We start from the raw sequence: 25,506 nt of genomic DNA on the forward strand, positions 1-25,506 counted from the left end.
AGCGGTATATCGTACGTGACTGTTTTAATTCTCGCGGATCTAAGCGAGGCTGCCACCCTTATTTGGCTTTATAGCGTAGGTGTAGCAGGGCCTAGGAATTGTCCAAGTCCGCCTACAAACGGCTGCGAAGAAGTCTGCGGAGCAAAAAGTCGCGCGATTTGCGTCGCGCACCGCACTCTGCTAAGAATATGTGGACTCTGGACGCGCCTGCGACAGGACTTCATTTACCAGAATCTGCAGAAGCACCAAGACGACGGACGAGGAGGAACGTTTCAAGTTGGCCGTTAGATGAATAATTTCTATGGCCAACTGTTGTGAATAGAGAATATTCTCTTTGGGACAAACACGCCATTTAAAACCATTCGCGGACGCCTTGAAGCTGTCGGGACATAGACTGGAGCTTCAGCAGTGTCACATGTGCCATAGTTACTTCAAGGTTTCACCAGCAGCTCAAAGAAAAATGAAAATGCCGAAATTCAATTGATTCTAAAGACCTATTTTCTGAGAATCGTTATCTACTTAGGAGTTGCAGTTTCTTGTCATAAAATTTCTGGAGAGGGTGTGATTTCTGATAAAAATCTAGTGTGGTGGTGACTGCGCCAATAGGTGGGTGTTGGAGGCTTATCGTCTACTGGTCGCATGGAGCTCCATATCTTTGTTGAAGGTTGGGGCAATAGTGTTGACGTTAAGAGTTACAGCACCAGAAAACGTCTTGGATGCATTCGGAAGACGATGCTTATTTCGACACGCTGACCAGTCACCTACAGATCTCCGTACACCGGTTACTTAGAAATAGCGTCGACTGCCAACAGAGTTCTTGAAGCACCTCATACAGAGCATGCCACGACGCTTGTGAACTTTTTAATAATAAATGAGTAACTTCGTTTTTGGAAATATCCTGCTTACACGGTCTGGAGATTGTCGCGTAAGATGTGTTTGGTTGTTAAAAAAAAAAAAAATGGTTCAGATGGCTCTGAGCACTATGGGACTTAATATCGGAGGTCATCAGTCCCCTAGAACTTAGAACTACTTAAACCTAACTAACCTACGGACATCATATACATCCACGCCCGAGGCAGGATTCGAACCTGCGACCGTAGCAGTCGCGCAGTGTTTGGTGGTTAAGCTTTAGCTTGTTATGAAATAATAGCGCTGCACTGTTTAAGGAATCAACTTTTACTTCTTACGTATGCTTAGTTTTTAGACACTTGTGGACATGATTATTGAAGCTGGTATGTGCTTGACTCCCTCTGACATCAGAAGCCGTTTACCCATCACTAACAAGAGAACAACAGGTTTATTTCTAATTCGAAACATATACCTCACAAATACACCAATTTCATCGACTCTCTTTGTGTAGACTGCCAATGGGGAGCACTTTAGGCATCTGCCGCTTACGTACATGACGCAGGGAACTCACACACCTACAAAGACCACTCGAACTAATGACAAAAGCGATCCATTTCAGGGTTTCTTTCCTTTCTACATTAGCTTCGCCAAAACTTAATCTCGTATCGTATTCCTACCTAGACAAACGCCAGTCGAAGATGTGAAGCAATGAGAAGCACGGAAAGCGCCGGTAACATCGTAAATGCATGCTTTCCAAACAGCGAACCAAGGTAGCCAAAGCTATGTTTTGGGCACAACAGATCGTGCTGAAGTGCGAGTGGGCCACTGTTGCACGATTAATTCACAAGTGCACAAATAAAGATTAATGCGAGTTGTCGGACAGTAGAAAGAATGGCATCGTAGCACATATTTAACTCTTCCTCTCTATCAGTCAATACGAGCATGATCTGGCAACTAGCTTAAGACCATTCCCAGAACTAGTAATGGCGATGTCTAGACGTCCAGAAGGGATCGACCTAGATATTGACTTGCATTAGGAACAATGAATTTCGGAAGTGCCTCGCGTTTTACGTAGTGACGCCCAAGTTAACCAATTTTTTAATACAAATTAATACAGTCTGCATCTTGTCGTCTTACTCTTCATATTACTCGTCATCTTCCCCACTAGCATCGTAGATTTATTTACAGCATTTTAAAGGCAGGAAAGCATTTCAACAGAGGTGACCCTAGGCATTCGCAAGGGAGGGGCCGGGGGAGGGAGGGGCAAGAGGCGGCTGTTGCCCCCTCCTGGAATCTGGATACCGGCTTTTTAGTCATTACAGAATTCTCACAAGTTTCTAGCAGTGATTATCAGCGATTCTACTGAACTGCAAGTTTAACACTGCTGAGCCCAACGGGAAATATACTCTGACTTCAGCACTCATTATACATCTTTGATTTTTTGGTTGTCTCGCCGTTCGCGGAAAATTACGCCTATTCCTAGAGGTCCTCACCAGGGTCTGGGACCATCTTAAACTCTATGTGGTGCAACACAGAGCCAACTGCAATCACAGAGCTATGAATTTTACGGTTCATTTGGCCTGAAAGCACAATAATATGACGAACTGAAGGAACGAGGATTTCCTTGGTTCAGTCCTAAGCTGTTAAAGTCGGTTATACCAGCCAGTTTGAGAGTGGTTTTGTGAGACTTCCTACATTAATCCATTCGAATCCCGCTCCTTGGAAAAAAAAAAGTAACTTTGAAAACACATTCTGTACAATTTTAGTTATGGCAGTCAATACTAAAAATAACAAGCATGAAAGTAATGCAAATTAATCCATTAAGATAATCAGATGTCAAGTTTCGTAAGCAAACAAACTGCTTGTGATGTCATCAAAGTTGAAGAAGTGTTTTTTGTTTTTTATTTTTTTAAAGTTTATTTCCAGCTTCTTCACCTCACTTTAACTTTTTCTGATATCCAACACGGTTTTCTCAATCATTCTGTATTTTTTATATTTCCGAATTTGGAATTTCAGTGCCAATATAACGCCGTTAGAATATAACAAAAATTTTGGGATATTTTCTACCACTATTTCGTATGTGATTAACTACCGTGGATGTAATCATACGAGACATAATTTCAGACTACTGAATGTCAGAAGATATCACTTCTGCAAACTGTAACATGTCACTCGTGGCTGCAACGTGAAAATCTGGAGAAAAGTATCCATTTTTGTAGAACACAGAAGTTCAAAAGGCACTGCGCCCTGTTTCCCCACAAACGGTTCCTGAAGAGCTACAAGAAGAAACGCAAAAGGTTGCACATTTGCCGTGTGTTGGTCCGATATCTGCCAAAATCAGCAGAATTCTCATCAAACATAACATTAAAAGCATGTTCCACCCACCAAGATTAAGGCTTTGCTAGGGAGTGTGCAGGATGACCTGCGTTTACAGAAACCGGGCGTTTACCACGTACCGTGTGAATGTGGTATGGCATACATCGGCCAGACGACCAGGACCGTTGACATCAGGCGCAAATAGCACCAAAGGCACACCAGACCGAGACAGGCTACCAAGTCAGCGATTGCCGACCATTGTTTAGAACTCGGTCATTCTATGAAGTATAATGATACCAACATTTTAACACAAACACCGAGATACTGCGGCAGCGTCATCAAAGAATCTATTGAGATTAAGGCCGCAGAGAATCTCATTAACCGGGACACCGGTTTCCAGCTGAGCACGGCTTGGAACCCAGCACTCGATCTTCTGAAGACGAAACGTACGCAGCATCCAGACGACAAGAGACACAAGTATAAAGATGGAATTAGAGATAACAGCCCAGTACATGTAACAAAGGACGTACGTGAAATGGTACCTCAGACAACAGACACAATACCTGAGGAAGTTCTTCAGAGTCTCGAGCGACAATTTGAACACAGTCAGCCTGAAAATAACATTGCAGCCACTACCGGGGGGCAAGAACTTCGGACGGGACGCCTAACACGGCACACCACGTCAAAAGAACGTCCTAATTCACAGAAGGACTCAAATGACGACAATCGGAAGATAAAACGTCTAGCACAGCTTGGACGCCATTCAGAACTTAATTCAGCTATATTGACAACGGATAATACCCACAAAGTATGCGCACAGCGTTGGGAACAGCCGCGGCTACAAGAAAACGCGACATCCGTTGCTATTGGTCGGCGCACCGCGGACTGAGCGCCAGGCGCGGCGCGGACCGCAGAGGGAACGCCTAGCACAACGTAGGCATAAATACTGGAATGAGGACGTACGCACTTCGTTACCGTCGCTCGCCTAAGCCACTAGCACATCGCAATGTCCGGGCGTAGGAAAGGAGGAAGAGGCAAGATTGCTGCCGCCGTCGAGCTCCTGCTAAAGGCAGTCGGGAGCAACGGTTGCGGCAACAAGAAGCGGAAGCCCCTGGCACAATTACAATGTTATAAGTGTCAGAAGAAGGGACACACAGATGGGACCTGCGACGGCGCGGTAGCGTGAGTGAAGTGCGGGAAGCCGCACGGTACACGAAACTGCGACAAACCAAGGGGCACCGCCGCCGCGTGTGTGAATTGCAGCGGAAGTCACGGAAGCGGCAGAAAGGGGTCACCCCACATGAAGCGGTGGCCCAAGAAGACAAGGTGTACACCCCGTCCTCCTATTCAAGCAGGGGAAGCGGGCCGCGGCCGGCGGAACTCGACGAGATGCGTCGCGAGGTGACACAACTGAGGGTAGCCCTGTACCTCGCATCTCGCACGACACCTGAAGAGGCGCCGACCCCCGCCAGTATGGGGGTAGACGCGGAAACGCAAACGACCGTCTGCCTGGCCGACGCGGACACCCGCCGACAGCAAGAAGACGGCCCCCGTTCGAAACAGCCGTCCCTTCTTGCCTCTGCAGATACGCAGACGGCGGAGAAGACGCACATGGACACCGAGGGAGAAGAAGACGAGCCGTTCGAGTGCCTGCCCCTCCCCAACATGAATTGTGGCAGGAAGATTGCAGACTCACTTCGAGATGGCAGCTATCCCCACCATGGAAATCCGTACACCTTCACGGAAACCGATATCCCTCCCCTCTCACACAAGCTCTATTCATTCCACTGGGGTTGTGAACCCCTAAACCAGAAGATCAAAGGGAGGGAACTCGTCCGGCGTGCGGATCTGGAGCTAATAAACTGCTACCCTACCTTCACCGACGCGGACTAGAGGTACATGACGGAACGAGCCGTCCTGTACATCAAACAGAGCTCGCCGAGGAACAGCTTCTCACAGCTTAAACTCATACGACTTGGGCCAGGGATAAGGTCCATCATTTAGCGTCAGCATCACACTGGAATCAGTATCGGACAGCACCTGAAGAAGACCGCGAGTCACGCATTTGAAATATCGTGCAGGAAAGACGCGAATTACATGCAGAAACAGGATTAATCAACATGACAACCATGAATTTGTTTAAATTTCAAGAAGTCCACGAATTATGTTTTTCCTTTTCGGCCGGGCCTGGAGCATAGCATATGTCATAATATGACTATTAAATACATTGGTGTCACTGTTACTTAGTGTGAGCACACATATCCATATGTCATAAAACAACATAGTCTGTAGACACTCATGTTCATTAGCCAGCACTAGTCACACATGCACTAAACTGCAGCGGCAGATTACTGTTTACAGGCTACTGATAGCCGTTTTGGCGCGTAAACGGATTACATATATTGTAATGGCGCTCCACACAGAGCAAAACAATGCTCACCAATCCATTTAATAGTAATGACAACGACATATAAATGTGTCAGCTCATTTTAGGTTGTCATGGACTAATGACCATAACATGTAAGTAACATGCTTATGCAATTGCGTTTTTCATTCTGTGTAATCGGCCGAATATCAAGATACACAACGATTTTGTTAAATAATTTAAGAACATTCTATATATTTCAGCTTCACTTGATAATGGCCTAAGGGCGAAATTGCAATCGTGAAATAAAGAAAGTGTTACAGTCACTGGCGTAAATATGTCTTTTATAAAGTTAATTCACTGATGCAGCGGGGGTGGGTGTCTATTGCGACTAGACGTTAGTATATATGTAAACCGACCTTTACGAACAACTTTTATAAACGTAAGAGGACTCACCAACTTTAATATCTACAGGTTTACTTGAGAATAGCGCTATAGGCGAAACAAGCTTGTAGAAGGAAGAAGATTACTAATTAAACTATATGCAGCTTGACTAGAATAATTCATTGCAAAATGTCATTAATTTTTTTCTTTTTTCTAAGTCTACTCAGCAATTCTAGGCAGAAAACGCGGTTAAATTTCTAAATAACTGAAATAAATTCGTACTGCGCATCGGCTTGGAAACAGAAACCGATGAACAACATCGATTTGAGTCTTGAGGCGGACAGCGACAGTCTGAGCATATTAATAAGCTTATTTGCTACGAGCTTACTTCATGATTAGCCACAAAACTGGCCTACAACTCTCTCTTGTCTCTCAATTATTTCAACGCAGTTGACTTATGATGCACCCAGAATATGAGCTAATGAGAATTCTCACATTAGTTTTGCAGTGAATAATGAAAGAGTTTGTAAGTTTCACGACAAATAGCTCTGGGTATACTTGTTACTATCAAATATACACTGTGTGTTCCGGCATTCTTCAAACTGACATTTAACCGATTCATATGTCTGTTTCGAGGGACAGGTACGCTCTTGCGTCCGTTCTCTATTATTTTTGTTTACTGCGAGCCATATGCACTTCTTAAGCCAGTAATTTTAAGTAAGTATTTCGGCTATCGGCGAAGACCAGTTCTCCTTTTGCCGTAAGTCGCTTTACTCATTGCGTCACTCATGCAAGATGAGTTTTTTTGCCTCCGTTTGTCACTGGCAGTACGGAAAAGCTGGCAAGAACTGGTGTAAGGTAGAAGCGGGGACGGCAGAGAACAAGCGAGCCAGGGCAGGGCATACCTGGAGTGTGCCTCGGGCACTATGTCGTCCAGCACGACGTAGACCATGGCGCCGGCGGCGAAGGAGAGCGCGTACGGCAGCAGCGGCCGCGCGATGCCCACCGTGGCGGCGCCGACCACGCCGAAGATGGGCTCCACCACGCCGCTCAGCTGGCCGTACCTGCAGACACACACGGCCGCGGCCTGCGTGTACTCGCCGATCAGGCACCCCCAAACAGCAGCTCCCAAAAGCGGATCTAAATCACTGAGTGTCGACAGAACGGTAATAAGTAATGACAACTACCAGTCCACACCCTACAGGCAAGCTATCTAATCCGATATACTGCACTGCAAAACGACTTGTCTCTAAAATGTAATTAATGTGTCCACTGGTTTTATGTCAGCAGATAGGCAGCACCATTTCAGGAGTGCTCTGCACTTTTGCCATATTTCTCCTTCCCATGACATCACGCACTGTTATCAGAGCTCCACCCCCTACGACATAGGACAATTGCCCCACGTATAAAATGGCGAAAAATTCAAAATAGCACAATTGTAGGGTCCCCTCCCCCTTCTACCTATGACGTTACTGTGCATGTAGGACTGTTGTCCGACATACAAATTGGTGGGAAATTAAAAGATCCTAGATATGCTTTGTCCTGCTGAAATTCGAGGTGGCAACATAGTTGACACATTTTTTTGGGTTTTTCCCTGACGTCACCCACCCGACACAAAGGATGTTCATTACCTCTGAAGGTCCAAGCCTCTCTGTTAGACAAAGGATACTGCCCGTTAGACAAATCATACAAGTCTGGGACTGGATATGTAAACATGTTTTTCATCTTACAGGTAGCAACTATTCTGCACTCCTACAATCAGTGAAATGAAAAATCGCTTATCCTCAAGCTACTTTTCACTCAGACATCATGGATCTGCACTCATTGTTGCAAGTCACTTATTCTAAGTAAAGAAATCAAGATGACCACCAGGTTTTCCCCTGACATCACATATCGCCTACCACAAGTTGAAGTCCAGCTGTATTAAGTTTAAACAACTTCCGCCCACCCAAATGATATCACAGCCTAAGCAACTGTCACCCTAAGTTTGTATATGGCTTGTCCTAATTTTAAATCCAAATTAGCTACGCTTAAGCAACTGCTGGGAACTGGGTAGTAGCAATTGCATCTTCCTTTAAATGACAACCATCACAGGGAGAGGCCTCTTTCCATAATCGCAAAGTTCACAACCGCCAGACAGACCAAGAAATCCGCGCCGCCGCCTTGCCACTGTCCGTCGCCGCGCTGGATTAGCCGAGCGGTCTGAGGCGCTGCAGTCATGGACTGTGCGGCTGGTCCCGGCGGAGGTTCGAGTCCTCCCTCGGGCATGGGTGTGTGCGTTTGTCCTTAGGATAATTTAGGTTAAGTAGTGTGTAAGCTTAGGTACTGATGACCTTAGCAGTTAAGTCCCATAAGATTTCACACACATTTGAACACTGTCCGTCAGCAGTAACAGGCTGATTGTAAGAATCAACGGGGACGCACCACTGCTAGCACTCAGAGAGGGCCACCCGGCCATCAGCCACCAAAGTATGCCCCTGTCCAGCGACTATATGTCGATTGACGTAAGCCGTGTAACCACAGCACCTCGCCCGTCGCTCGATCGATACCGGTGCTGGGCAACCTTGCGGAGACCACAGACTCAGGTGCCCCCACAGACACTGACTCTTTATTTAGATTCCGATACCGCAGGACTGTAAATGGCAGGGTATTCAAAATTCTATGAAGTAGTTCCAATCCCCACCACTACTAGCTTATTTTCGACAGCATTGCACACAAACCCATGTTAAAATAGTGGGGAAATATAAAATGACCATCTGTTTACGAAATTACGTTACATTCCGGCTCAGTGATTGTGGGTTTTTCGATCATTCAGACAGAATTCATAACAGGCCTGAAAAAAAAACAGAAAATAGACGTCAGTTGAATATATTTCTTGGAGAGCAACATAGGTGGTAGAACAGGTACCATTTAAAATGTGTAGTTCTAACATGTGACAGTACTATCCATTGAATTATTACGTTGAGTGTTCCCATTTCTGCTACAGACTCATAACCACAACAACTAGGAAACAAAGATGCACACTTAACAGTATTTCTAACGGATATTCGTGTCAGTATAGACATCAGATGTTTCCACAAGATTTCTAAAAAAATTCAGGCGAATGCAGATGTGACTCCCTCAACAACAGCATGTGTGCAGGGTATAATCCCTGTAAAATCTTAAAGGAGTACTGTGATATATCACATACTCCTGTTTCCTAGCAACGCCGAATATACACACTGCATAGTGCATACATACAGCGGAAGAGTACAGTCCGTCTCCTCCTATGCTGTCCCGACAACACTGACTTTTGGGGCGAAACCAGCTAATATAGTACCGAAATCAATGAAATGAGTATCAACCATTAAGGAAAACACGCTATTTGCAAGGAACTCTTCAGTCCAATCATAAATCTGACATGATATTCCATATTTTGCTGCTGTGGTGACATATTGTAATTGCATTCTACCCTCACCAGAGATCGGGGAACATGACCATTACGTTCCAACACATACTTGACAACATCATCGAAGAACAGTTTAAAATATGTCTGCCAAAGATAGAGTCCCATCACAACAACACATACTGCAGTGTACAAGACGTAGAGGTCAACGCCACTTGGATGCTTTAGAGTTACTTGGCAGAGAAGACCTAATGCATGAAGGGACATAATTGTTCTCCCACTGCTTCATTTGCGAGTGGAATAGGAAAGGGAACGACTAGCAGCGATATAAGATATACTCCACAATGTGTTGTGTGAAGGCTTGCAGAGTACATTTATTCATAGTCACTTCCCTATGATTTGTAGGTTAGCTGAAGCAGCTTTAAAGTCTTCACTGCGTGATATTCTTCAGCTTAGAATAATGCGATAATTTAAGATTAGCTGTCCTTTAAATTCCAGTCATGTGTCCTACAAATAGAAAGCGATCTAGCATCAAACGATCCTAAACTATTTCACATATAAAATATCATTGTTTTGCGTTGTACATTGGACATGGAACATATCCAGCGAAATTCTTATGGTACTGACTTCTGTGGCTTAACATCAAGTGAACCTATAACCTCAATGTTATCGCGAGGAAGATGAACATAGGTATGTCTCACAAAATATATCACTGAGTGATATATTTTGTTTTCGAAGAGAATCACCACGAAAGTTACGCTGCAGTTCCTCGAGAAATGCTCCAAATAGTATGAGAATCTTTGATGATGTATCTCTCAAATTTCTGTAAGTCTCGAGGGTGGTACTTCATCTCAACTACATAGGTTTTTCAAACAGGCTTGTTACCAGTTATATTTTAAAAAAAGGCTTATTTTGCTCTTTAAGTGTGTTTTTAGTTCAAATACCCAAATTTCATGTGTGTTTGCATAATTATCAGGCACAATTCTACATTTTAATAATTAAATAGTGTGTGTGTCCGCCGTCTTTAGTATGAATAGGGACTGTAACAGCTGTATTCAGATGCGAGCCGAGTTCGTGACCCTTCGCTCAAAGTTCCAGGTAATACAGGTTTTGGTCACACAGCTAGAAGCATCTTGCCTGTTGCCAATGCGCATCACTTATGGGGACTGGATATGCGGATCCAAGGGACGTACATCACGTCCTTTGTATCCCAGTACTGTGACCGCCCTGATTACTGCCTGCACTGAAGTTAACCTGTCACGTGGTGGAGTGGGATCATTCCAAGCAGTGGCAGGGATCAAAATATATTCTGGTTGGACGATCGATGGGCCCCGCCGGTTCGTCTGACAAACAGGTTTCAAGCGCTATCTGTGCCTGACAAAGATCCTGAACCAAATGCAATCGCTTGCCCTGTTTCAGGGGAAGCCTCTTGGCCTGCAAGATCTGGGCAGAGAGTAGGATTACTGGTAGTTGCGAGATAAAAAGTTAGACATGAAACGGGGCGCCTTAGGGATATGGCTGCCAAGGAGGGGAAGCAGTCCAGTGCGTACTCTGTGTGCATACCTCACAGTCACCCCAGAGGCGGAACGCAGGCTTCCAGATGTCATGAAGGGCACAGGGTGCAGCCAACCGCAGGGGGTGGCTCATTTCGTTACAACGATGTGTTTCTCTTTGGATTGGACAAGATACTCTCTAGTTTCAGGTACCTCAAGAGGTAAAAACTGCAAGTCCTGCTTGCAACATGAAGGCAGAGCTTACCAACAGTAGCACTGTCATCAGGACCAAATGTGGACCTTTGGTACAAAGCCGAGTGGAGGATCTGAAGCAGAGGATCAGACAGTTCTGCGAGCACGAGGTTGTAGACTTCTCAACTTGCGCCACAGTGTCGTGGGTTTTCGGGTTCCGCTTAATAGGTCACGGACTCGTTAAATACAGAAAGTGGCCACACTGGTAGCGGGAGCTGTGTAGAGAAAAAGGCAGTTTTTTAGGTTAGAGGATCTCGGAAAATAACACAAAGGGCATCAGCCTCAAAGGGGTGTATGGCAAACACAGGACGAGGGTAGATCTATAGCAAAAATCGGTACTGCAGTTGTAAATTGTCGAAGCTGTGTTGAGAAAAGCCAAAGCTCCAAGTGTTATAGGCACTGAAAGCTGGCTAAAGTCGGCGATAAGCAGAGCCGAATTTTTGAAGGACCTAACGGCATTCAAAAAGGCCAGAATAAATATAGTTGGTGGTCCAGTGTTTATTGCTGTTAGAAGTAGTTTACCTTGTAGGAAAATCGAAATTGATAGTTCCTTTGAGTTACTATGGATAGAGGTTATACCTAACAACTGGAATAAATTAATAATTGGTTCCTTTTACCGACTCGACGACTCAGATGATACAGTTGTTGAACATTTCAAACAAAACCTGAGCCTCATATAAAAAGATACCCCACTCATACATTTATAGTTGGTAGCGACTTCTGAACTCGGTATATTGGCGAAAATACACGTTTAATGTCGGTGGTAGACACAAATCTTCGTCCGTTCGTCCGAAATCGTGCTGCATGTTTCTCCGAAACTAATTCTGAACAATTAGTGATTGAGACCAATCGAAGAGTAAAATGTTGCAAAACATACTTGTCCTCTCTGGAACAAATAATCCTCAGCAAACTGGGTACATCGTGACGGATACAGGGATGAGCGACCACTATTTTGTTGGGGCGAGACTGAATATAATAAAATCCAAATCCACCAAAAATAACGCAAAACATTTCTATTCACAAAAGCAGATAAAAATTCGCTTTACGTTTCCTAAGAGACAGTACAGGAGAGAGATACACCAAATAAATTAATAAGCAATGATTCTGGAAACCTATGGTACACAAAATAGTTCGGAACACTAATGCAGAAGCCACGAAAAAAGCATGTGAAATTCAAAAGAACGGAGGATCTCCAGCATTGACAATGCTTTACTGAAGCTCGAAATTTAGCGCGAATTTGAAAGCGAGAGGCTTTTAATAATTTGCACAATTAAAATCTTTCTCGAAATCTGCATAAAATCCAATGAGATTCTGTTCTTATGTAAAGTATACCAGCGGCAAGACACACTCGATAACTTCATGATAGCAACGGTAATGTTACTGATGACAATACCACTAAAGCAAAGTTACTACACACGGGTTACCGCAATGTGTTCACCACAGAACACCGAGCCAATGTTCCAGAAATCGAACCAAGAACAGCTGCAAACATGAGTAACTTACAAGTAGATATCCTCGGAGTGGTGAAGCAACTACAATCATAGAGTAAAGGCAAGTCCTACGATCTTGACTGTATACCAGTTAGATTCCTTGCTCAGTATGCTGATATAATAGTGCCATCCTTAACAGTCACAAACAACCGCTCGCTCGACGAAAGATCCATACTTACAGACTGGAAAGTTGCACAGGTCACACCAATACTGAATATAGGACACAGGAGTAATTCGTTGAATTACAGAACCATACCACGAACGATTTGAAGTAGGATTTTGGAGCATATGCTGTGTTCGAACACTGTGAATTACCTCGAAGAAAACTATCTGTTGATAAATAGTAAGCACGTATCCAGAAAATATCGTTCTTATGAAGCACAACTATCTCTTTATGTACATGAAGTAATGAGTACTATCGACAAGGGATCTCAAATTGGTTCCGCATCTCTAGATTTCCAAAATTCTTTTGAAACCGTGCCTCACAAGCAACTTCTAATGAAACTGTGTGCCTCTGGAGCAGCTGTAAGACTGGATTTGTAATTTCCTGTCATAAATGTCATAGTTCACAGAACTGACGGAAAATCACTGTGTAAAACAGAAGTGGTATCTGGTGTTCGAAGGAAGTGTTATTGGCCATCTGCTGTAAACGATCTTTATAAAATGTTTAGGTGATAATTTTAGTAGCCCGCTTACATTGTTCGCAGATTTGCTGTTGAAGAGCAATTTGGGGATGGCGATTCCATTTTTCAATATTATCAAACACCTGTTCACAATGTACGGCCCGTGGCGGAATTGTTACACAACAGTAACACAACAATTACACAACAATAACTGGCCTGCACAGAGTCCTGACCTGAAACCTATAGAACATCTTTGGGATGTTTTGGAACGCGGACTTCGTGCCAGGCCTCACCGACCGACATCAATACCTCTCCTCAGTGCAGCACTCCGTGGAGAATAGGCTGTAAGAAAACTTCCAGCGCCTGATTGAACGTATGCCTGCGAGAGTGGGAGCTGTCATCAAGGATAAGAGTGGGCCAAGACCATACTGAATTCCAGCATTACCGATGGAGGGCACAACGAACTTGTACGTCTTTTTCAGCCAGATATCCGGATACTTTTGATCACATAGTGTATGCCATCATTTGTTTTCTTGCGCGTAGTACCACAGTGTCCTAGGAAGAGAGACGTAATCGTCTTATAAGCGACCAGCTATTAAAAACAGGATCGTAACGATCATGTTACTGTCACCCTGCATAAAAATGTTCAAATGTGTATGAAATCTTATGGGACTTAACTGCTAAGGTCATCAGTCCCTAAGCTTACACACTACTTAACCTAAATTATCCTCAGGACAAACACACACACCCATGCCCGAGGGAGGACTCGAACCTCCGCCGGGACCAGCCGCACAGTCCATGACTGCAGCGCCCTAGACTGCTCGGCTAATCCCGCGCGGCACCCTGCATAAGAACGCGGTCTTGGTTCTACAGGTGCACACATACAATTATCGTTAATGATTTCCATGTTAAGAACTAAACATCCTCTATAAAGAGGCGTACTGGAAGTGCAAGTGCACGTCGCCAGCGATGTAAGGTCGGAATAAAATCATCCTCCTCAGCAAATTTAGAAAGTTATTCGGCTAAGAAACGTAGTATTAAGCCGATATTTGCATTTCTCTCATGCTGCTGCTAGATATTTCCCACGCTAACAAACAGTATCTGTAAAGCATTCTATCTTAATATCATGTAGACAGTGTAACAGAGGTTCTGCGATATATCCATGGGGTTGCAAACGTGGGAGGATGATGGCTGCTTCAGAATGATCACATACAACAGATGACGTGCTATGTGAGGAATTACTCAAAAAGTGCAGCGCTAGATTGATGCTACGCTTTCTGGTAGAAATGCTGTCTGCGATTTGGAATCAAGGCTCTCCAATCAACCACATACTTGCGTTGGATGCTATGGAGATATCCTTTAACGACGAATGCGAATCATAAATCAAAATGAGTCACCTTCTTCGACTCTATGTGCTAAGGACTGCATACAGCAAAACAACAATATTGTTTTAGAGAGTCCCTTCTTTTGTATCCCTCCTGGACAGGCGGCGCGTGGGTCTGCTCCTGGGAACTGCTTCTGTAATATACGCCGAGACTGAAGGAAGTGAGTGGGAGCAGGAGAGGTGAAGCACTTCGGAACTGCATGTTACTTTAACATTTTTAATAGAGTCAAGAACACAAGTAAATATCAAATGCATACGTAACTTTGGCTACGATGGGCAAATAGGTGTGAAGCCGTAGTCAATGTCTAATCCTGTGAAGTTAGGATGACAGTTCTGTACAATCTCAAAGCTAACAAATACTCGTTGCTGTCCAAACTTTAACTGAACGTAACTAATACAAAAGTCTCAATAGGAAGCAAGCCCACTCGGTAATAGAAGAGATATTTTCAGGCCGTCTGCTCTTGATGAAAATGGGCCAGAAATCAAGACGGCACTTGCTGAGCTCCACAATGTCGGCCAGAGGGCGCGGTGCTCGGCCTAGTTAGTCTTCTATCGTAGTGCCAACTTACGAGAGCGTGCACCTACTCTGTGGCATCGTAACTATCGACGCCACACCTTCTGCATCTTGTAATTGTCCCTCAGTCTCTGTCGCGCTCTGCCTGTAGCTTTGTGCTTGTGATCATTCCAATCTAAGACGGAAATGAGTGGAAATTGGAGAATGCTGTATCTACCACTTCCTGCATCCAGTGGAGAAACAAGGGGAGCTGAGTTAATGCGATAGCATCATGTTTTTACCACTTGGTGAATATGTAAGGCCAGTGCCAAACGAATCTTTCTCCTGCAACACAAAGTGGTAGAAAAGACAGTACGAGCAGTTATAGTGGTGTTTCTCTTTGGGAAAATTAGTAAGACTCCACATCACAGAGGAACTGGAAGAAGGACGACTATTCTGCTACTGCATTGCGGTGTGTTTCCACACTACATACAGGTACTGCTGTCTGAAGGAGATCTGCCTCCGCAGGGTGCATTCATGTCTGTCATCCAAACATTTTCTCTGTCCTCATTATTACGTACCACCCTACAAAGAGCAGCTGCGAACTATAAAATCTTCGCTAACGTTACCCAGAAGAAAACTCAATAAGATATTCAAGTATCCCTCTTTTCAAGTATATTGAAAACAAATACCATGTGCTTGCTGACGCTGAGCATATGTGGCGATGCTATTAAATATGCAGGTACTTGTCCACTGGATCAAGTGGGCAGCGATCCAAGTCGCTTGTGCAGACCAGTGTAAAGTTTTGTCGCCTGTACTGTAGAAGGAGCATATCCTACAGACTATCACAAGGAGAAGGTTCTTGTGTTGTTGTTTCATAAGCAGTTGGGTACATTGGTTTTTTACTGTAACACATCCAAGTTGTTTATTAATACAGCTTTGTACACCATCTGGATATTATTGCATGGTGTAAACTATAGTGCTTGCACAACACACTGGATGGTTGAAATAAAAGACAGAGGTGGTGTTTCTTATTGACTGGAAGGTGGATGACATCGCAACATATGTTAAGTAAAAGAGTTTGCAGCATTGTGGAGCATTTCCAAACACCTGTCCAAAGGTGATGACCTCGATATTTAATCTCATCTTTTACAATTAGATGGTAGCAGATGAATCAATATGGCGAGTGCTCGCGCTGGCAGTACTGATAACATACAAATTCCAACAACTCCAGTAATCCTCGACACCCTCCACCACTGGGCGGTCCTCTCCAGTGTGCAAAGTCCAGCTGCAGACCTGGTGCAATCGCTAAGACTCGTGTTACATGGCGGCAACTAGCAGTGTGTGACATTGGCCTGGGGCGCTGCTTGTGGACATTAGAACATACGAAAATGGGACATGCAAGTGTTTCAACGATTTCCGATATCTAGCCATGAGTACTACTACTACTACTACTACTACTACTACCAACTTGATCGTGGTTTAAGTGTCATTTTAATTGCTTCTCAATACATCCCAGGCAACTCTGTTGCAGTGGTATTTGTTGTGGTTGTCTCTATACTGTCAAGCAGTAGGCCCTTCCTCCTCGTTCCAAATACAGTGTACAGAACAAATTTTAGTGCTTTAAAAACCCAATCACAACGTCAAATTCCCGACTGATCACTTTATTGTTTCCAATAGTGGTATTGCAAGCAGGCATTTGTCCAGCCCCTCCCAAAAATTGTTTAAGGACACAGCATGCAACTGAGCTGAAATTTGAAATTTTCAGCTACTTCCAATGTAATAGACTTCCTACCAAATAACCTAACTATGCCAGTATCCACCAGTAGGAGGTACGGCAAAAAAATTCCGGAAGGAGGAAGAGTAGGGTCTGGAAACCAGGCTGTTGTGGGACCGAATCCCACCAAATATACCAGTCGTATGGCTCAAATGGCTCTGAGCACTATGGGACTTAACAGCTGTGGTCATCAGTCCCCTAGAACTTAGAACTACTTAAACCTAACTAACCTAAGGACATCACACACATCCATGCCCGAGGCAGGATTCGAACCTGCGACGGTAGCAGTCGCGCGGCAGTCCCCTAGAACTTAGAACTACTTAAACCTGACTAACCTAAGGACATCACACACATCCATGCCCGAGGCAGGATTCGAACCTGCGACCGTAGCAGCCGCTCGGTTCCGGACTGAAGCGTCTAGAACTGCTCGGCCACCGCGGCCGGCTCCATGTACTCTTCGCGATGTGCATAGTGCGAGATAAATCACGCTACTTACTAACCCGCAGATTTAATCGGAAACATTTACTGGCGGACCCAGGTTAATTCTCTGCTCTGCTACGCCGTCAAATCGGTTTAAATAAAGGTTGCCAGGCTGTGAGACTGGGTTAAACTTCTCACCCAGTCTCACAGCCTGGCAACACAATAAACCACAAAGCAATCCAGCTGTTTTCAGTAACATTCCGAGTTTCGACGTAAACACCTTACTCCATGTTACCAAGCAAAGAAATTAATTTATTGGCTTAGATTAATCTTTGCCAAGTGTATCTCGTTCACTAAAACATGCCCGTCCATTTAGCTACTTGGCTGCACAACCTGGTACGTCTTTCCCTATCGAGCATTTGACGCTCATTAAAAGGCAACAGCAGCCTTGAAAAACGGGAAATGGACTTCACGCTCACTCATAGGAACGCATTTTCGAATGTCTTCGGTACCGGAAAAGTAACATCGTGATCCTGAAGGTTCACTAACTCTCAACTTCCGAGATGAAAACCGCTTCAGAGGAGAAGTCGACCCCCCCTCCCCCCGCCAGGGTCCACACCCATTAACTTGCCACGTCAGTCCTGCAAGGCGTTCGCGATTTAGAGAGCCGCTAATCCGCTCCTGAACACCCTTGTCTTTCAGTCTATGAGACTCAGAAGACAAATGCAGCGAATTTTATCGGTCATTTTCCACCAGCGCTAATAACTACAAATACATGCTCCTTGGTAAAATCACTCGGCTTTTTACCAGCCTGTTATAGTTTCCTCTAAATCCATTTAGGAAGACTAGGGAAACACCGGCCCTTTACCTACAGGATCCATCTCCAGAACACCGACGTGGCGTTGACAACAGGAAGAGCACACAGGTGCGGCTGGGAAATGATACTTTACAAGGTCATGCGCTAGGGAAAGGTCCGGTAGTATCAGACAGTGGATTGTATCGGACAACAGTTGTTTCTTAAGTGCTACTTCACTGTGAAACATGGAGGTACAAAGCCACTTTTGTGATTACTAATCACACACCAATGCGTTTCGGAGTGTCAACAAATTATTTTGTTTCTAGAGAGTTTTTCGGTGCAAGATCTAAACTTGGGTTTTGTTTGCAAGTAAATAATGTTAATTTTTTTTCAGGCGACTGCCAACAGCATCGATATACTTGGAGAAATGCATGGTAAACATTGTGCTACCTTACAATTATATTTATGCGCAATCGGTTTCGATCACTGATCGTCATCACAGTGGAAACATACTGTGACAACTTCACATGTCATACATGCTGCTTAACAAGAAAAGATGCCATAGCTGACTTGCAAACGTCAGAAAAAGATACTTCGAGCAATAATACCGGCTTAAGAAAGCAGAAAACATAAAACCATGTAACAGCAGTAAGTGAACAGCACCATTGTTGAGGCACAACACTGAGCAATGGTGCTCTGCACTTACTGCTGTTACATGATTTCAAGTTTCCAATATTTTCTGCTTGATTACGCAGGTATTATGACGACGTATTTTAAGTTTGTTTTTTGACATCTGCAAGTCAGCTATGGCGTCTTTCCTGGTTAAATAGCAAGTATGACATGTGGAGCTGTCAAAATATTTTTCCACTGTGAAGATGATCAATTATCGCAACCGGTATGTTCGGGTTGTGTAGGTAAAAGAAATTTCGGTTTGCGCTAGACAAAAACAAGTTGTTGTCGTCTTCGTCTTCGTTGTCGTCGTTGTGGTCTTGAGTCTGAAGACTGGTTTGATGCGGCTCTCCAAGCTACTCTATCCTGTACAACGCTCCTTCTCTCCGAATACCTTCTGTAATCCACATTCATTCGCACCTGATAACCGTACTTGTCTCTTGGTCTCTTCCGCAATCTTTATCGCCCCACTCTTCTCTCCAATAGTAAACTGACGATTACTTGATGTCTCAGATAATGTCTTTTCAACAGATCTCTTCTTTTACCGACGTTATGCCACAAAATTTCTTTTCTTCCTAATTCAGTTCAGTATCTCCTTATTAGTCACCGATGTACCCACCTAATATTCAGCATCCTAGTGCAGTATCACATTTTGAAAGTTTATACTCTCTTCCCCCCCCCCCCCCCCCCCATGAACCATGGACCTTGCCGTTGGTGGGGAGGCTTGCGTGCCTCAGCGATACAGATGGCCGTACCGTAGGTGCAACCACAACGGAGGGGTATCTGTTGAGAGGCCAGACAAACATGTGGTTCCTGAAGAGGGGCAGCAGCCTTTTCAGTAGTTGCAGGGGCAACAGTCTGGATGATTGACTGATCTGGCCTTGTAACATTAACCAAAACGGCCTTGCTGTGCTGGTACTGCGAACGGCTGAAAGCAAGGGGAAACTACAGCCGTAAATTTTCCCCAGGACATGCAGCTTTACTGTATGATTAAATGATGATGGCGTCCTCTTAGGTAAAATATTCCGGAGGTAAAATAGTCCCCCATTCGGATCTCCGGGCGGGGACTACTCAAGAGGACGTCGTTATCAGGAGAAAGAAAACTGGAGTTCTACGGATCGGAGCGTGGAATGTCAGATCCCTTAATCGGGCAGGCAGGTTAGAAAATTTAAAAAGGGAAATGGATAGGTTAAAGTTAGATATAGTGGGAATTAGTGAAGTTCGGTGGCAGGAGGAACAAGACTTTTGGTCAGGTGATTACAGGGTTATAAATACAAAATCAAATAGGAGTAATGCAGGAGTAGGTTTAATAATGAATAATAAAATAGGAGTGCGGGTTACCTACTACAAACAGCATAGTGAACGCATTATTGTGGCCAAGATAGACACAAAGCCCATGCCTACTACAGTAGTACAAGTTTATATGCCAACTACACTCCTGGAAATTGAAATAAGAACACCGTGAATTCATTGTCCCAGGAAGGGGAAACATTATTGACACATTCCTGGGGTCAGATACATCACATGATCACACTGACAGAACCACAGGCACATAGACACAGGCAACAGAGCATGCACAATGTCGGCACTAGTACAGTGTATATCCACCTTTCGCAGCAATGCAGGCTGCTATTCTCCCATGGAGACGATCGTAGAGATGCTGGATGTAGTCCTGTGGAACGGCTTGCCATGCCATTTCCACCTGGCGCCTCAGTTGGACCAGCGTTCGTGCTGGACGTGCAGACCGCGTGAGACGACGCTTCATCCAGTCCCAAACATGCTCAATGGGGGACAGATCCGGAGATCTTGCTGGCCAGGGTAGTTGACTTACACCTTCTAGAGCACGTTGGGTGGCACGGGATACATGCGGACGTGCATTGTCCTGTTGGAACAGCAAGTTCCCTTGCCGGTCTAGGAATGGTAGAACGATGGGTTCGATGACGGTTTCGATGTACCGTGCACTATTCAGTGTCCCCTCGACGATCACCAGTGGTGTACGGCCAGTGTAGGAGATCGCTCCCCACACCATGATGCCGGGTGTTGGCCCTGTGTGCCTCGGTCGTATGCAGTCCTGATTGTGGCGCTCACCTGCACGGCGCCAAACACGCATACGACCATCATTGGCACCAAGGCAGAAGCGACTCTCATCGCTGAAGACGACACGTCTCCATTCGTCCCTCCATTCACGCCTGTCGCGACACCACTGGAGGCGGGCTGTACGATGTTGGGGCGTGAGCGGAAGACGGCCTAACGGTGTGCGGGACCGTAGCCCAGCTTCATGGAGACGGTTGCGAATGGTCCTCGCCGATACCCCAGGAGCAACAGTGTCCCTAATTTGCTGGGAAGTGGCGGTGCGGTCCCCTACGGCACTGCGTAGGATTCTACGGTCTTGGCGTGCATCCGTGCGTCGCTGCGGTCCGGTCCCAGGTCGACGGGCACGTGCACCTTCCGCCGACCACTGGCGACAACATCGATGTACTGTGGAGACCTCACGCCCCACGTGTTGAGCAATTCGGCGGTACGTCCACCCGGCCTCCCGCATGCCCACTATACGCCCTCGCTCAAAGTCCGTCAACTGCACATACGGTTCACGTCCACGCTGTCGCGGCATGCTACCAGTGTTAAAGACTGCGATGGAGCTCCGTATGCCACGGCAAACTGGCTGACACTGACGGCGGCGGTGCACAAATGCTGCGCAGCTAGCGCCATTCGACGGCCAACACCGCGGTTCCTGGTGTGTCCGCTGTGCCGTGCGTGTGATCATTGCTTGTACAGCCCTCTCGCAGTGTCCGGAGCAAGTATGGTGGGTCTGACACACCGGTGTCAATGTGTTCTTTTTTCCATTTCCAGGAGTGTAGCTCTGCAGATGATGAAGAAATTGATGAAATGTATGACGAGATAAAAGAAATTATTCAGGTAGTGAAGGGAGACGAAAATTTAATAGTCATGGGTAACTGGAATTCGTCAGTAGGAAAAGGGAGAGAAGGAAACATAGTAGGTGAATATGGATTGGGGGGAAGAAATGAAAGAGGAAGCCGCTTTGTAGAATTTTGCACAGAGCATAACTTAATCATAGCTAACACTTGGTTCAAGAATCATAAAAGAAGGTTGTATACCTGGAAGAATCCTGGAGATACTAAAAGGTATCAGATAGATTATATAATGGTAAGACAGAGATTTAGGAACCAGGTTTTAAACTGTAAGACATTTGCAGGGGCAGATGTGGATTCTGACCACAATCTATTGTTTACGAACTGCAAATTGAAACTGAAGAAACTGCAAAAAGGTGGGAATTTAAGGAGATGGGACCTGGATAAACTGAAAGAACCAGAGGTTGTAGAGAGTTTCAGGGAGAGCATAAGGGATCAATTGTCAGGAATGGGGGAAAGAAATACAGTAGAAGAAGAATGGGTAGCTCTGAGGGATGAAGTAGTGAAGGCAGCAGAGGATCAAGTAGGTAAAAAGACGAGGGCTAGTAGAAATCCTTGGGTAACAGAAGAAATATTGAATTTAATTGATGAAAGGGGAAAATATAAAAATGCAGTAAATGAAGCAGGCAAAAAGGAATACAAACGTCTCAAAAATGAGATCGACAGGAAGTGCAAAATGACTAAGCAGAGATGGCTAGAGGACCGATGTAAGGATGTAGAGACTTGTCTCACTAGGGGTAAGATAGATACTGCCTACAGGAAAATTAAAGAGACCTTTGGAGAGAAGAGAACCACTTGTATGAATATCAAGAGCTCAGATGGCAACCCAGTTCTAAGCAAAGAAGGGAAGGCAGAAAGGTGGAAGGAGTATATAGAGGGTTTATACTACAAGGGCGATGTACTTGAGGACAATATTATGGAAATGGAAGAGGATGTAAATGAAGATGAAATGGGAGATACGATACTGCGTGAAGAGTTTGACAGAGCACTGAAATACCTGAGTCGAAACAAGGCTCCGGGAGTAGACAACATTCCATTAGAACTACTGATGGCGTTGGGAGAGCCAGTCATGACAAAACTCTACCATCTGGTAAGCAAGATGTATGAGTCAGGCGAAATACCCACAGACTTCAAGAAGAATATAATAATTACAATCCCAAAGAAAGCAGGTGTTCACAGATGTGAAAATTACCGAACTGTCAGTTTAATAAATCACAGCTGCAAAATACTAATGCGAATTCTTTACAGACGAATGGAAAAACTGGTAGAAGCGGACCTCGGGGAAGATCAGTTTGGATTCCGTAGAAATATTGGAACACGTGAGGCAATACTAACCTTACGACTTATCTTAGAAGAAAGATTAAGAAAAGGCAAACCTACGTTTCTAGCATTTGTAGACTTAGAGAAAGCTTTTGACAACGTTAACTGGAATACTCTCTTTCAAATTCTGAAGGTGGCAGGGGTAAAATACAGGGAGCGAAAGGCTATTTACAATTTGTACAGAAACCAGATGGCAGTTATAAGAGTCGAGGGGCATGAAAGGGAAGCAGTGGTTGGGAAAGGAGTGAGACAGGGTTGTAGCCTCTCCCCGATGTTATTCGATCTGTATATTGAGCAAGCAGTAAAGGAAACAAAAGAAAAATTAGGAGTAGGTATTACAATTCATGGAGAAGAAGTAAAAACTTTGAGGTTCGCCGATGACATTGTAATTCTGTCAGAGACAGCAAAGGACTTGGAAGAGCAGTTGAACGGAATGGACAGTGTCTTGAAAGGAGGATATAAGATGAACATCAACAAAAGCAAAACGAGGATAATGGAATGTAATCAAATTAAATCGGGTGATGCTGAGGGAATTAGATTAGGAAATGAGACACTTAAAGTAGTAAAGGAGTTTTGCTATTTAGGGAGTAAAATAACTGATGATGGTCGAAGTAGAGAAGATATAAAATGTAGACTGGCAATGGCAAGGAAAGCGTTTCTGAAGAAGAGGAATTTGTTAACATCGAGTATAGATTTAAGTGTCAGGAAGTCGTTTCTGAAAGTATTTGTACGGAGTGTAGCCATGTGTGGAAGTGAAACATGGACGATAACCAGTTTGGACAAGAAGAGAATAGAAGCTTTCGAAATGTGGTGCTACAGAAGAATGCTGAAGATTAGATGAGTAGATCACATAACTAATGAGGAGGTATTGAATAGAATTGGTGAGAAGAGGTGATTGTGGCACAACTTGACTAGAAGAAGGGATCGGTTGGTAGGACATGTTTTGAGGCATCAAGGGATCACAAATTTAGCATTGGAGGGCAGCGTGGAGGGTAAAAATCGTAGAGGGAGACCAAGAGATGAATACACTAAGCTGATTCAGAAGGATGTAGGTTGCAGTAGGTACTGGGAGATGAAGAAGCTTGCACAGGATAGAGTAGCATGGAGAGCTGCATCAAACTAGTCTCAGGACTGAAGACCACAACAACAACAATACTCTCTTCTAGTCTGAACTGCTTATAGTCAACGTTTCACTTTCGTACAAGGCTGCACTCCTGACAAATGCCTTCAGAAAAGACTTCCCGACACTTTTATTGATATTAGATGTTAACAAAGTTTTATTTTTCAGAAATGTTTTTCTTCCTACTCCGCTGAGCGTTTAAGATCTTCTCTGCTACGGATATCATCAGTTATTTTGCTATCCAAATACCAAAACTCATCTACAACGTATAGCGTGTCTATTTCCAATCTAATTCCCCCAGCATCGCCTAATTTAATTCGATTAAATTTCATTACATTTGTTTTGCTTCTGTTTATATTCACATTATGTCAACCTTTCAAGACATTATCCATTCCGTTCAACTGCATATCCATGTCATTGCTGCCTCTGAGAGAATTACAAAAATGGCTCTGAGCACAACGGCCGGCAACAATCAATACCAAAGAACAAAGAAGAACTAAAACAAACAGAAACATGTATATGTTCAGTAAATTAGATAAAAGAACAGTAGTGTCGTATCATATGGGGTATCAAGTGAAATTTGTGACTGGATTGAGGACTTTTTGGTATGGAGGACACAACATATTATCTTGGATGGAAAGTCATCGTCAGTTGTAGAAGTAACTTTGGGTGTGCCCAGAGAAGTGTGTTGGGACCGTTGCTGTTCACGCTCTATATTAATGACCTGGCAGACAATATTAATATCAGGCTTTTTGCAGATGATGCAAACTCATACAAATACCTGGGTGTAACACTTTGTAGGGATATGAAATGGAATCATCACATACATTCAGTTGTGGGTAAAGCAGGTGACAGACTTCGGTTTATTGGTAAAAACCGGGGAAGTGCAATCAATCTGCAGATGAGATTGTTTATAAATCACTCGTGTGACCGATTCTAGGATATTGCTGAAGTGTGTGGGCCCCGTACTGGATACGTCTAATAACAGGGATATTAAACTTTACAGAGAAGGGCAGCACATGTGGTCCCAGATTTGTTTAATCTGCGGGTTAGCATCACAGAGATGCTGAAGGAACTGAACTGGAAGACTCTTAAAGAAGATTATCCCTAGAAAGTCTATTAACAAAGTTTCAAGAAATGACTTTAAATTATTAGTCTAGGAATACAAAACAACTCCCTACGTACCGGTGACATAGAGATCGTGAGGATAAGATTTCAATAATTACTGCAAGCGCAGAGGAATTCAAAGAATCATTCTTCCCGCGTTCCATACGTTAATGGAACAGGAAAAACCCTAATAACTGGTACAATTGGACGCACACTCTGCCATGCACCTCAAGGTGATTTGCACAGTATAAATGTAGATGTAAATGATGGTTCTCTGTTGGACCAAAGGACCCAGTCCAGTCCATGTAAACACAGCCCACACCATTGTGGAGC

The 25,506-nt window shown here is 44.3% G+C and overlaps 1 protein-coding gene across 3 annotated transcripts in view; it reads right to left on the reverse strand.

The window, feature by feature from the left end:
• Nucleotides 1-25,506, reverse strand: part of LOC124789392 (zinc transporter ZIP11) — a 431,807-nt gene that overhangs the window by 69,244 nt on the left and 337,057 nt on the right. For all 3 annotated transcript variants that reach the window (XM_047256725.1, XM_047256724.1, XM_047256726.1), the window contains one exon: nt 6,820-6,978. In XM_047256725.1, coding sequence (XP_047112681.1) covers nt 6,820-6,978 — 159 coding nt within the window. The remainder of the gene's footprint in view (nt 1-6,819; nt 6,979-25,506) is intronic.

Source organism: Schistocerca piceifrons, chromosome 3 (assembly GCF_021461385.2).
Source record: "Schistocerca piceifrons isolate TAMUIC-IGC-003096 chromosome 3, iqSchPice1.1, whole genome shotgun sequence".
NCBI classification, from domain to species: domain Eukaryota; kingdom Metazoa; phylum Arthropoda; class Insecta; order Orthoptera; family Acrididae; genus Schistocerca; species Schistocerca piceifrons.